The sequence below is a fragment of the Cyprinodon variegatus genome, unplaced genomic scaffold (genome assembly GCF_000732505.1).
Source record: "Cyprinodon variegatus isolate N-32 unplaced genomic scaffold, C_variegatus-1.0 Scaffold558, whole genome shotgun sequence".
Taxonomy (NCBI): domain Eukaryota; kingdom Metazoa; phylum Chordata; class Actinopteri; order Cyprinodontiformes; family Cyprinodontidae; genus Cyprinodon; species Cyprinodon variegatus.
This window is the reverse complement of record NW_015151011.1, coordinates 181342-195701: the sequence shown is the minus strand read 5'-3', so window position 1 is coordinate 195701 and position 14360 is coordinate 181342. Positions and strand designations below refer to the sequence as shown.

The following is a 14360-nucleotide window of genomic DNA, read 5'->3' as shown; positions in this document are numbered from 1 at the left end:
GATGCGGCTTTTATATGTACTTCTCTAGTTTTTTTTTAAAACTTAGTGGGTGCGGCTTATATAGAGATGCGCTCTATAGTCGGGAAAATACGGTATGTTGAAAAGCAGGAGTTCTGTCTCCCTGCAGACATCCAGGCCTCATCAGAACCAGGTTGTGTTTTTGTACCTTGATGGGAGCGAGGAAGCGGTCCAGAATGCTAACAGCTAGCACCAGGGTCTCTGGGTAGAGCTGCAGGCTGCTGTGGAGCTCCGTCAGCCAGCGGACGGCCTGGTCCCTCTGGGCCGGGGAGACGTCTGTATCCTGGACAACAACCAGGGAGAAACATGAGGAAGGACTGGGCTGCTGGGTCGTCCTGAGGAAAGACCTGAACGCTGCTTTTTAACCAACCCAGCAGCTCCGGGTTGCCATGACTACAGCTGGCTCAATTTATATGGAGCAAAGTTTTTTTTGTTTTTCCTCAGGCTTCAATCACATTCAGTAATTACAGCTTTACAAAAATGAGCAGAATTGAACAATAACCACGTGGAACAATGAAAACCACAAAGACATGAGGAGGTAAGACACACGAACAGTCAAATGAAGTCGGATCTAATTGGTTTTATATATTCAGTCCATTTGGTGCAGATCTTATAAAATTTTCTTTTTTGACTTGGAGGGAGAAAGAGATCCTCTCCATGACAGAAATCTGGTGAACAATTTCAATCCATTCATCAATAGTGGGCGGATCTGGTTTCAGCCAGTTCCTACTGATGGCCTAATTACTGGAGCAAAGCTTTTAATGTGGCAAAGAGCATGTTTTAGAAATGGAAATATGAAAAACTTCTTAAAACGTCTTTAACTTTGCGTTTTGTTTTTTTTTTTTTCATTTTTGTAACAGATTTTATCCATCCATTTTCCGTCACACTTTATCCCTGCTGGGATGGTGAGGGGTGCTGGCGTCTATCTCCAGGTGAGAGGGGGGGTCCAGCATGGACAGAGAGGCGGGGTCCAGCATGGACAGGTCTCCAGTCCATCACAGGGCAACACATAGAAAAACAACCATTCACTCACACCTAAGGAGGATTTAGAGAAACCAGTTAACCTAACCATCATGTTTTTGGACGATGGGAGGAAGCCGCTGTAGCTCCCAGATCTGCTGGGTCCTGCTTCCTGCCAGTGATGCTACGCTACACGATTGGCTGAACGTTGCCCATGATGTAGAACATTGTGGTTGCCCAGACAACGATGACATCACGCAGAGTGTGCCGAGTCTGTAGCATCTGTAGCGTTAGTGTGTCTAACGACCGATGAAGTTTTACCTGATCAACAAAATAAAAAATAAATCTATTTCTGGTGAACAAGGAGCTGTTAGACCGTGATATAAAGAGCTGGGTAGCGCTGTGGCTAGCTGTGCTAGTAGCTAACAGGTTAGCCTCTTTTAGCTCGCTCAGTTAGCCACATTAGGCTACAATACTTTTAACTTTGTGTTTTCTACAAGAAAAATAACTTTTTGTCTAAAATCTCTATGAAAGTCATTTTTAAAGATGTTCCATTTGTCCTCCTCTGTCCTCAGATATTAATAAAAAGAATAAAAATAAGCTGAGACTTTTAGTGTCTCCTTGTTAAATAGCAGAGCCCAGTCTGTCTTAAAAGGCAAGACTTTCCTTCCAGACTGACAGTGATTGTTTTCTACTTTCGGCTCCTTTAGATAGACGATGAAATGTTAAATAATAGCAAATATAAGGAATAATATGTTGAGACTCCAAAAGAGGTTTGATCCTTTGAACCCACTAATGCACAGGGAGAACATGCAACCTCCTTGCAGAAAGACTCCGGGCAAGGAACCGAACCTTATTGCTGCACGGCAGCATTGCTGCAGGTTTTATTTTTAAAAAAAATGTGTTTTTCAGTTGAAGTTTTTTTTTAATCGCATTCTCTTCTAACTGGATCACTTCAAACGTCCAGCAGACCAATAAAAATGCTTCTTTGAGAGGATAGGCCCGCCCCCAGAGCTTAGCTTAAACACGCAGCTTGAAAAGAAGGCAATTTGTAAAAATAAATCTGAAAAAGAGAAATAAAAAAAAAAGAATACATTATAAAAAACTACAGAAAAAAAATGTTTTAGTTTAGTTTGAAACAAGTTTAAAAACTGAGTTTTTCTCCAACAATAATGGAAGAAAATTCATTCCAAAATGAATTGATGGTTGAATGTAAAGTGTCTTTAAATGACGCCTGTAGAGAATTAAACTAAACTGAGTCCAGAGTTTATAAATCAGATAAAGATCTCTATCTGTCGGGCAGAAGACATCAGACATAAAGAAAAGCAGCAGGATGATAAGAAAGGAGGTCAGATCCGTTTCCCTGTGAACTGGAGCCAATTCTCCGACCAGCTGTTGGATGTAAGGCGTGGCCCCGACCTGAGGGCCCCGTCTGGAGCCACAGGTGACGCCAGCATGCCGCGGCAGGCCGAAACCAGCTGACTGGGATGGAACACGCCCCCGGCGGACGCTCCGCTTCCTGACATGCGTCACGTCTGAGAAGAACCGTTTCGTCATGGCCGGGCGGCTCCACTGTTGGTCAACAGCCTCTGAGCTAACGTCATTTCACAACCTGGCAGTCTGGGAACGTGTCACACCTCAGGGGGGGAAAACTGACTCAGCGCAGTCCAGGGTTTCAGTTTAGGGTGGAAACCAGAAGGAGAGTTTGGTTTAACTGGAGAGAAACAATGATGGAAGGCCTCCTTCTGCAGAACAGATCATAGAAATCTCTACATAGATCTGATGCGTTTTAAAGCTGTCTGTGATGCTTTAGGCTGTAGTCAGTTTCCTGCAGCTCACTGCTCTGCACCTCAGATCCAGTGTTTACATCCTGGACCGCATCATCAAATGGGAGGAGCTTCAGCTGCGTGAGGCTGAAACGCCACCGAGGTGAAACTCAGCAGAAACACTGAATGCTAAGAGCTTCATTACTGCAGGTCTGGGAAATTTAAAAGGTTATTTGGAAACATTTAAATAAATTAATAAAAGATCACATGTGCTGCTGTTGTTTCAGAGATATTAAAAATGATTTTTGAGTCACTGAGAGGTCAACTGACCCCTATGAAGCTCATTTTCAGCGCTACTTTATTTCTGCAGGTTAAACTATCATTTTGTTTTTAAGACAGACAGAATTATTAGACGTCTCCATCCCAGCAGACGTTCGCGCTGCGCTCCTTTCCTGATAGAAAGTGATATAAGTTATATTCAGGAATGACGTGATGTTTTGCAAACACCGTATTTATGGCTGGAATGATTGTTTAATATTTAGTTAATCCTCATCCTCCCAGACCCTCTGCTTTGGACCTGCCGTTACCCCTGGCAACCCCATGTCATTTCCTGTCAAGGTCTGTCTGTCTGTATTTCACAATAAAAGCACAGATGAAACTTAACATCACTAATGCTACGTTCAGACCGCAATGAGCAGAAGCAGCCAGTTTATATGCTGTCAATGGTTGATGCGCATCAAGATGCAGCAAAAGAAGAAGCGTCATGAGCTTCTGAGCATCTGAGGCGCGATGCGCTTCAGATGCAGCTGCTGGACGCGCCGCATCAACCAATGAGAGAAGCTGATCTGGGAGCTGGCAGGGAGTCAGACGCAGCACTGCTGATGCAGAGCGCTATGATCACTCCTCTGAAACAGTTTATTAACGCCTAAATTAACTAAGAATGTAGAAACCTGCCGGCAGAATATGTTGGCTTTTATTATCTGGCATCAGTCAGTTTTCGGCCAATAGAACCTAGCCTGGTTGCTTTGGCATACGGACCTCCTGACCTTCCTTGGGGCCGCCATTAGCCGTACGGCTTCCAGACTGTGTGACTCATGCTAACGTCTTTACCTTCGTAAGCTTGAGGTTTATAACTGACATTTTCAGCCGTTGGCTGCATTTGAGGAACCTTTTTATTTTGTGGTTCTTTTCTGGAGGGCTGTGGTCCCAATCTGAGCCGCATCCTTCATGGGTGCGTCCGTTACGTAACGAAGGCCGTCTGGATCCAGCCTGGGATTCCTTAACTACCTCTGATACAGGTTTTACCTTTGACCCCTCGACAGGTGAAGGGGGAGAAGGAGGGGGGACTACTTTCTGTTTTGGGATTGAGCCATAAACTGATCCTATAGGAGGTAGCAGAGTCAGATTAGATTTAAATCCACTTTTTTGACCCAAAAAAACAATTTATTCTGAACTGTTTCTACTGAAAGTGTCTGGAAGTCACTTCTAGTCAGACTGCCAACCAATCAGGGAGCTTTTCTAAAACCATCCAGCCCAAGTTTCTGAATTCCCTGAATAAAAACCAAAAACCAAAAAGAAAATCCTTGTCGTCTTTAAAGCAGCAGCGAGTCAAACATGTCCTGCTTCCCCTTCAGTCTAAAAACAAACAGAAACTTTGACCTGCTTATAGATAAACCTGCATTGTGTGAATACTGACTGGATGAGCAGTTTGGACCCAGTTTTATTTTCATAACTAAGAAAGGAGCTAAAAGGAGAAGCAGGTTGTTTGAATGTTCAGGTTTTCCCCTGAAAGCTGAAGATGAAGTGAAATCAGTGACATCAGATGCTTAAAGTGTTAGCGTCACACTGGGAACTGTCTTTCCTTTCAAATCATTTAGCATCCAGTAGAACGTAAGAAACAAACATGGTGCTGAATCCTCACCTGGGGGGTGGGCTTCTTCGGCACGTAGCCCCTCCACATCTTGGCTTCCCTAGAGGCGGCGTTCTCCAGGAGAAAAGCCAGCCTCTGGCGTCCCCAGGGTTGGGCGAACTTCATTCTGTCCTCCCCAGGTCGAGCCTACCTCCCCACTGGATACAGCTACCTGCATGCAGACACATCCAGAGGCGCACCATGAAGGCTGCAGGTGAGCTTCACAGGTGTCAGGCTCTAGTTTCAGTTCCTTTAAATCCGGTTTCCACATTTATGAACAAAACCCAGCAGCGCCAATGGTTTCCATTTCAAAATATCACAGATCTATGCATTTAGATTCTAGATATTTAAGAAGAAGATGTTCAGTGATGTTGATTTAAAACCTGGACATTGGAGTCTGGGGGTCTAACTAGTTAAAGCAGCGTTATGTTCCTTTCTGCCACCGGGGGCGCTATAATCGCCCTGTCTCTGAAGGAACCAGCATCCCTCTGTGTTCTGGTTCTGGTATCAGACCCGTTTGGATCCACTGATCTCTATTTATTCACTGCTGATTGCCAGAAAAAAGTTGAGGCCCCGTTCGCCCTTTTTGTTCTTCCCCCTTCCCTGGGGGCGGCCCGTTAAAATTGCTTCCTTTTGCGGCTTTTGGTTGCAAAAACCGTTTTTTTTTTTTTTTTTTTTTTCTGCATGCATTAGCAGACATGTACTATGTAATTACTATAACAATGTAATAAATCCATGTTTATTACATCTACATCATCAGTTTAGCACTTTTGGCTCATCTGTATTATTCTGCTCCATTAACACATTAATTTTATTGTGATGGATTGTATAATATGTTTTATTACATGATTTATAGACTTCACAATGACTCTGCAATGTAATGGGCCTATTCAAAGTAATCTACTGATGCTATGAAACAGCCAGTCTGTGTCAAAGTGATGAATTTATCTTTATTTTAAAAGTCTTCAGTCCCTCTGAAAATGAGAACATCATTGTTGTTCGATGCTGCAGCGCACAGATTGTTTACATTGAGACCGGCCTAACTAGGGAGTACCAATATGGCTGCTGGTGGCTTCACTTTAAACCTGTTCTACCAACGGCCAATCAGCAATCCAGGGAATAAATAGAGATCAGAGGTTTGGACCAGCAGGTCCAGAATCCTGCAGTTCCTGGTAAAGATTCCCCCTCTGGATGAAATCCTCCAGAAACATGTCTGACCAGCTAACAGCTGTTAGCTTAGGTAGCTCTGGTGTTTAAGGGGAGCTCAGACTGACGGGAAGCGGCGCTCTGGGTCACATGACCCATTCAGAGACGGAGCGACCCTCTGAGGTCACAGAGGGGAGTTTCTGAGGAGAGCAGCAGAGGAGCATCGATACGCAGCAGGAGATGAAGATGGAGCTGAAGGATCATTGGATTAAACTAATGCTGGGGTCAAAGGTCACACTGTTTGGCTTTAAATGAACATCGGAGCTCAGCAGGCTGCCATTTATTCACATTTAATATAACTTTGTTGTGTGTGAACCTGACGTGATACCTCCTTTGTTTTTCTGCCTCTTTAGTGGCCTGTTAGAACCTGGATCCATGTCTGAATGTTTGGTGTGAAAAGCTACCGGGAATTCACCAAAAACAGTGAACAGTTGGTCATTTAAAGTGCTACATTGATGATTTACATGTAATATAATACATATATTACATAGAATTTTAAGATTTTACATAAAGACTGAATTACCAGTACATGTCTGTTAATGTTATAGTAAGAACTTCAGTCCTAAATCAGATTATATTGGAAAACGGTCATTTTTATTAAATTAAGTCAAAAATATGTAAAATTCCTAAATTATGAACGTAGAAGACATAGAATTTTAATTAAAACTAATTGAATAGAAATTTGACTCCAGGCAGCTCTCTTAATATATTTGAATCTCTTGCCCTGTTTTTTATTTCATGCTTTTCTGGGCCCCCTCCGGGCCCCCTGGAACATTTGGTCTAGAACCGCCACTGGTACTACCAACGGGTAATCAGTAATCCAGATAATAGACGGAGACCAGTGACTCAGTAAGAAACCACCTGCGCTGGAAAACACCTGAAACTTTCAGCAGAAACATCTGGAACTCAGTGCGCATTTCAACCTGAACCTGACTAACTGCTGGAATGCAGCTACCTTTATAGCAACCCACTGCGCAGCTAGCAGCTGACTAGCCGACATTCCGCTAAAAACTATTTTTATGGTTTAGGTCTATAATAAACAGCAGCCTCAGAGGAATCTAGTGGGGTTATAGAGAAGAGCCAGACGGTTATATTGTTGTGATAAACACTAACAACCCCACCGGGGCATTTAAATGTCTGACTCATGTCCAGTAAGTAGACGGAGCCCGGAGGCTTACCTCCCCTGCGAAGCGGAGAAAAACTCGGTTGGGTTTCATCCGGTCCACTCGATCCAGGCAGAGAGAAAGACGGGTGGAATCGAGGACCCGTGCTCCGGTTTAGTCGTCCATCTTGAGTTTTAAGGGTAAAGGGGTCGATATAAAAATATAAAAAAAAAAATACGGAATATAGACGGGATACGTCTACTTCCGAGGAAGGGACGGGGAGGAAGGAGAGGAGCAGACCCCGCCCACCTGCTGGCAGAGCCAGCGGAGGAAACAATCGCACCCTCCGTTTACATTTCCCTTTTCTTCATGTTTCTACTGTAAATAAGGCGTTAAATTTAACAACAACAACACCTAAAATTCCTCCAGTTGGTTTATTAGACCCAGATTTGGTCACAGAATTTAGAACAGGCTTCAATGACTTTATGATTGTAAAAGGATTTAAACTTTGGCTTTCACCCGCTCATAGCAGACATTACATGTATAATCTTTATTATAGATATATTTTATTATCCAGCTGAGTAGCTGACTATAAAGTGATCATTGTGTGACAGTCTGTGCCTTCAGCGCACTGAGTAAAAGCTGTTACTTAACTTTCAGTGTGCAAAGTAAAAAACAGGGTTACAGAAAAACAGGTTTGATTCCATTTTAATTCAGGTTTATTTCTATAGCCCAAATTCACAGCACCCATGATCTGTTAAATGTTTTCTATCAAAGTAAAATCAGCCGATTCCAGTTATTAACTGAATTCAGTGTATTTCTATAGCGCCAGTTCTCATCAGTTCTCAGCATTTTACAGTTCACCAGATCCTGAGCTACAAGCGTTATGAAAAAGGAATCTTTTAAAACTTAAAAGTAGACAGGGTGTCTGCCTCACAAACTCTTATTAACTCTGTTATCATCAGGGCCATGGAGCCCTCCTCTCTCCATGACCATCGCTTCTCCTGCAAATTTTTTTTAATACATAAAATCTTATTTGGAATCAATCCATCATTTATTTTGTAGTTTCTCTTAATAATTGACCAGTTACAACTTCTGACCAAATCAGAAATAATTCAAAACAACCATGGGATGATTAAAGGGTCAAACTGACTAAAACCTTTGCAAAAACTGCTAAATGGATTAACAGTGATGTCAAAAAGCATTTATGCTTCCATTTTATTTTCACCCTTAATATTTTCAAAGATTTAACGCTTATAAATATCAGTTTTTACGCTTCTAATTGGGAATATGAAGCTTTAGGATATCATTCCCTAACAGAAGAAACTAATCAACCTCAGAACGATACTTTTATGTTTGAAAAACCAGCAGTAATTTTATTCTGGTTTGAGTTTATGTAGTAAAAAAAAAAAAAAAAAAACTACCCCCCATGTTTCCTCCAGGATTAGATCTGTGAAACCTGGAACATGATGCACAGGGAAGAGATTTATCCTTTTTTCCCCTAAAACAAACAGAACATTTCAAGAATTTCTATTTCATTGTAATTCAAAGTGAATAAAAAAAAAAATATATCATTTATTTATTTGGATCTATGCGTGTGTTTCTTTGATGGTTCTAAATTAGTATTTAATTTTTGTGTTCAGTAGCAGAATTTGGGCTGTTTATTTGTTGAAAAACGAACAGAACTTGATAAAATAAACACGTAAAAAAATTAAAGTAATACTGGAGTTTCACCTTTATGAAATAAATTACGGAAATTCTGGGTTATATTTTAATTTATTTTTAGGATTTCCGAATTAAATGCCTTTTAGCTGGAAGATGTTTCTTCATTTTCAACAACAAACTGTTTGAAGTGGTTTCCAGTATTTTAACATTTAATCTAATGACCAAGATTTCAAAAGTCTTGCTGAAACAGTTGTTAAAGGACTGGCAAAAGCGAACTACGTCATATGTAGATTGCGTCAGGGAGTTTTATTTCCCTACACCAATCAAATCGAAGGATTTTGGGCGGACTATTTGAACGAAATAAGCCAGTTGATGCTGATTGGCTAAAGGAAACGTCAGTCACAGGGGGGTGCGTCTCATGTAGCGCGGTTCAGAAATCCCGTCCGTCGTTAGTTATTCATTTTTGGTCACTTTTAAAGTCGAAGACCGACAGAAGAAACGGAGGAAGAGCGAACAATGAGATAAAACGTTTATTTAAAGTCTTAGTTCATGCGGCTAACCCTCGGAAGGGGCGGCTGCTAGCTCCAAAGCGAGGCTGTGATTGGCTGACGCTGCTTCAGCAGGACGTGTGGGCGGAGCTTCTCTGAACGTCAACAAAGGGAAGAAAAAAGAGAAAGGAGGAGCAGAAAAAAGGGTAGAGAAAGAAAGAAGGAATTAACGTCAACAACCGGCAGAAGGAGGACAGAAATGTGGCTTTAAGCAGCAGAAACAGGTAAGAAAACATTTAACTGATTTAAACTCATCCTGAAAGCGACCAGGTTTCAGCTTCGATGCGGTTTTAGTAAAGAAGGGAAACAAAAACTGGATGATTGTCCCTTAATTAAGGTTAGGTTTCAGCGATAACATGTCAGGGCGTCAGTTAATCTGTTTATAGGGTGAAATTATTTAGTTTGATCAGAAAATAAACCCCGAAACGACGACGAAGTTAGCTTCCGATTCAGCCCCAGAGTGAGAGATCAAACGGTTTTTTTTTCTTTGAACCTGGAAGCTGTTTGATCAGCCGCTTTTTCTAACCTGAAAATAACCTTAGATTTATTTTAAATAAACCTGACAGAGATCCGAAGGTTCTCCGAAGAACAGGAAGGATTTCCAGCACTGTTTTTTACCCAACAACATCTGGATTATTGGGTAAAAGGACAAAAAGAGGAAACTTTAGTTTTACTTTTTATTTTCTGTCATCTCAAAACTGGAAAGCCTTTAAAAAACAAAACAAATCCAACTGTTAATATCTTAGATTTTCAGATGGTGATGAAAACGAAGCCAGAAAGAGAAAAATACAGATTCTAGTTTCTTCTTTCTACACTGAGGTCAGACTTTACAAAACAAGCCAAACATTTCCACCCATTAAAGTTCATGTTTGATCATTTATATAAATTTATCTGAAACATTATTTATGTGAAACGTAATTTATCTAAAACTTAACTTGATCATTAGATGTTTCTGAATTCTAGGAAGAGAAAAAAAACAGCGGATTGGCCCTTTACTGCGAACGAACCGGAAGCCAACTTCAGCTTCGTTCTTGGAATAAATTCTCAAGTTTCAAAAAAATAAAAGTCTATTTCCCACATTTTCCTTTAGATTCTCGCTAAATGTGTTATTAACAGGCCGGGATGTGTGACTGTAGGAGCTTAAAGTGAGGGAATGTTGTCGTTTCTGCTGAAAGCGGACGGGCGCCCCTCCCCCCGCTCAGACTGGAGGATTTAAAAACAGCAACAAACGGTTCAGCTCAGCCCGATGGTTCCGGGTCCATTTACTCCTCCAACCGGGGGGGTTGGGCTGAAACGGGCTCAGGTTGGTTAAATAGGAGCAGAAAGGTTGTTTTAATGAAGCAGGTTTTGGGTCAGAAGGAGAAACCTGATACAGGAGCCCAGCTGGGTTCAGGGGCCCCTGAAGGATCATTGACAGAGTTACATCACAACCAGGCCGTACCTGAACCAAGCGGCTGCTAAATCACCAGCTGCTGGCTTACACTCCTTCAAAGTTCACATTCTGGAAAGTGTGGATGGCATTTATTCAATTCTAATCAGTTTACTTCTATAGCGCCAATTCACATCCTGTCATCTGAAGGCACTTTCCAGTTCACCAGATCTGAGCCAGCTCCCATGTCAGAGGATGAAGAGAGCACATCCAGTTAGTCACAGTCAGAGAAACAGGACTACACTGGAAAACAGGCCAAGCTCCAACATCTAGAAACAAAGGTGTTGATGGCAGCAGCACAGCTGATATTTCTCTCCAGGATGGAGTCACAGCCAAACAGGAACAGACCAGATGAAGCTACTATGAGAAAAAGCAGAGAGAGCAGAACGTTAGAGATTGAACTAACAGATTCTGCAGAGTGGGAGAATAGAGATAGAATGAAGCAGAATGATGAAAAAGGGGTCCCTATGTCCTCCAGCAGTCCTTCACCATGGTGAAGCACGGCGGCGGCGGAACACTGACGTCTCCTTTCTTCCCTGCAGTGTCTGAACCGTGGGGAGAAATAGACCTAAAGATGGACGCCGTGAGGCTGATGAAGGAGCTGAAGGTGAACTGCGAGCAGGAGGCCGACTTTCTGCCAAAGGAGACAGGCCTGAACCTCATCGTCTCCGCCCAGCAGGTAAGGGACGCATCAGGAAAGTGAAACGTTCTCAGAGGGACTGCTGTGAGGCCAACCAGTGCTCCTCTGGTTCCCAGAGCTCCAGTCAGATCTCGGCGCGCTGCAGAGACACCAAGGTGGAGGACCTGTGGAGCCTGACCAGCTTCTTCGGTTACAGCGCCCGGACCTTCGTCCTCGCCGTCAGCCTGCTGGACAGATTCCTGGCCATGATGAGGGTACGCCGCCGCGCGGTCGTCTTCAGCCCGAGCCGCCTCACACGGCGGCCCCGTTCCTCACCTCCGTCTCTCCTCCCCCCCTGCAGGTCCAGCCCAAACACCTGTCCTGCATCAGCCTCAGCTGCCTCCACATGGCGGCCAGAGTGACGGAGGAGGAGTGCGACCTGACGCCGGTGGACGAGCTCATCCGCATTGGCCAGTGCCGCTTCACCGTCTCCGACCTCTGCCGCATGGAGAAGATCATCGGCGAGAAGCTGAGCTTCAAGTCCAAAGCCGTGACCGCCTTAACCTTCCTGCAGCTGTACCACCAGATCACGCTCACACACGCCACCTGCAGGTGAGGCTGTGAACAGCAAAGCTTCGCTTTCCACTAAAATCACATCATCAGGAACTAGAGCAGAAATTCCTTTGATGTCTGATAAGATTTAAAATGAAAACCAGCTAGAAGACGTCAGATTAACCTTTATCCCTTTAGTTTTGTGCGAAAATTAGACTTTAAACCGCCTCAGGGCGCGTATCCCTTTAATCATCAATAATAATCATCACGGTCAGATCGCCATACGCTTCAAAAAACACCAAAAAGTAAGTAAAGATTTTTTTTTGTACATGAATAAAAGGATACACGTCTGTTAAGGTAGTTTAAAATCTTTATTTCATAGAAAACTAAAGTAATAAACTAAAGGGATAAACTGGTATGCTGGTCTGATTGGGTATGCTGGTCTGACAGAACACCAGTCCGGCTGATTTCAGCTGATCAGAACCCCAGTGGGCCTCAGCAGATGGCCGCTCACACTGAGCCTGGTTCTGCTGGAGGTTCAAAGGGAGTTTTTCCTCTCCACTGTCGCTACAAGCATGCTTGAATCAATCTGACTGGATGATCTGCTGAATTGTAAAGTACCTTGATGTGATGTAATCTGGCGCTTAATAAATACACTGAATTGAACAGGATGGAGACGCTGAGCCTGGAGAAGCTGGAAGCTCAACTCAAAGCCTGTCTGTGCCGCATCTCCTTCTCTAAAGCCAAGGTAAGGATCCAGACGCCCTCAGGGGGGGGAGGGGGGAATGGTCGCTCCGTTCGGACGGCGGCGCTGATCCGGTCTCTCTCTGTCCTTCCTCCCAGCCGTCCGTTCTGGCTCTGGCCCTCCTGAGGCAGGAGATGGAAACCATCGGATCGGAGGACATGCTGGAGATCGCCTTCCACATCCAGAGACACCTGAAGGTATGTCAGGGGGCGGGGCCTAAAGCCAACCCGCTGAACCAGTTCAACCGAGTCAAACAGAAACTAAAAGCCGCTCACGTCACGCCGGTTCCTAGAAATTCCAGATTCTTGGAGGAGCAGCCGATTGGCCCTCCAGGTGCTTCCAGCCTCATGGCCCTAAACTCTGCTGCCCTCCCCTCGCAGGTTCCCGACGCGGAGCTGCAGCGCTGGAGCGAGCGGGTGGCCCGCCGCCTGTCGGACTACGCTTCGCCCAAATGCAGCAAGCCCAACCACAGGAAGCTGCAGTGGATCGTGTCCCGGCGCACCGCCCAGAGCCTGCACAGCCACCGCAGCGTGCCGGAGCTGTCCACCATCCCCGAGGACGGCTGGGATCAGAGCGAGAGGTCAGAACCCCCCCCCAGACACGCCTCAGAACCAGCTGCTTCTCTGGTATTTCACAAGAAAGGGGAGCGGCCACGCCCCGCAGCTGTCTCCTTGGCAACGGCACACTGACACACCTGGGAACGGATCAGCTGATGCGTCACATTTATTTCCAAACAGCTGATGTGTTTCCGTCCTTCCTGTTGAACCGGAACGTCTGGAAGGACGGAATGAAAACAATGATGCGCTGTTCATCAGCACACCATTGTTTTGTCAGACCCCTCTAGCACTTTGATTTCTAAAAAGCTCCTAGCGCCAAATCTAGCGACTTCAGAGGGCCCCCTGCCTGTCTTTGCCTAGGGCCTTAAATTTGATAAATCCGCCCCTGGGTTTACCTGAGGCACCATCAGGAGGAGGTCCAGAAACCCAGGATTTCAGCTCCTGATCAGTGGAACCAGTCGCATTGAATGATCAGAATGTGATATAGATCTATGGTGTTAGAGTGACGTTCTCCTCTGTTTCATCCTCAGCGAGGACTCCTCTGAAGACCTGCTGAGTTCAGGAGACGAGGCCCTCAGCAGCTCTCTGGGCAGCGACGCCGAAGGAGCCTTCTTCCCTCTGCACCTCGGCCGCTAACGGCGGCGCCGACGCCCGGACCCCCAGCCCTCCCCCCTCCTCCTCGTTTGAACCCCGCCCTGCAGCCGACTGCTAGATTAGGCCGTTGGTAGGCTCGTTTGTTGCCATAGAGACGTGACATTCCAGGGTGCAGCGTGTGTCGTCCTGTTCATCCCACCAAATGTCTACTTTTCACCTACGACTGTTTCTGTGAAGCACAGCAGAGGAAAGCGGCAGCTGTGGTTCTATTTACTCTACATCTAGAATCTGATGAGGATGATGGTGCTGCAAAAAGTTTGTCCACCTCCTGATGAGTCCTCGGACCGCCGCCGCTGCTGCTTTTCCTTTCTTTCTAAGTTTAATTTGCACAGTTTTTGTTTTTAATCGTCAGTCTGAATCGAGTTATTAGGATGTGTGTTTAACCTGTGATCTGCTAAAGATGCTAATGCTAGGATGTGGCTAGTTTAAAGGTCAGAATGTTTGAAGCTAAATAATCGTGTCAAAAAAAGTTTAAAAAGTTTCATAGAAAAAATGTAAAAACTGTAAATTATGTATAAAAAAAAAATCTATTAATAGTTATTTGTAGATAGTTATTTATTATTTTTTTTGTCACATGTCCTGAAAAAGAAAAACCTTATAAAAAATCTACTATTTTTAACCTGTTGTCT

The 14360-nt window shown here is 44.2% G+C and overlaps 2 protein-coding genes across 2 annotated transcripts in view; one reads left to right on the top strand and one right to left on the bottom strand.

Moving 5' to 3' along the window:
- ccni (cyclin I) overlaps positions 1-7279 on the bottom strand; it is a 16049-nt gene extending 8770 nt beyond the window's left edge. Inside the window, exons 1-3 of the mRNA XM_015391744.1 lie at positions 7038-7279; positions 4666-4825; positions 167-301 (exon numbers count right to left, since the gene is read on the bottom strand). Of these exons, the coding sequence (XP_015247230.1) occupies positions 167-301; positions 4666-4779 (249 nt within the window). The 5' untranslated portion in view covers positions 4780-4825; positions 7038-7279. The remainder of the gene's footprint in view (positions 1-166; positions 302-4665; positions 4826-7037) is intronic.
- A 1968-nt stretch (positions 7280-9247) lies between these two features.
- LOC107095590 (cyclin-G2-like) lies at positions 9248-14314 on the top strand. The gene is made up of 8 exons (XM_015391745.1): positions 9248-9399; positions 11147-11283; positions 11361-11498; positions 11585-11835; positions 12445-12523; positions 12619-12717; positions 12901-13100; positions 13608-14314. The coding sequence occupies exons 2-8, from the start codon at positions 11179-11181 to the stop codon at positions 13711-13713; spliced, it is 978 nt and encodes a 325-aa protein (XP_015247231.1). The 5' UTR covers positions 9248-9399; positions 11147-11178; the 3' UTR covers positions 13714-14314.
- Positions 14315-14360: the final 46 nt, after the last annotated feature.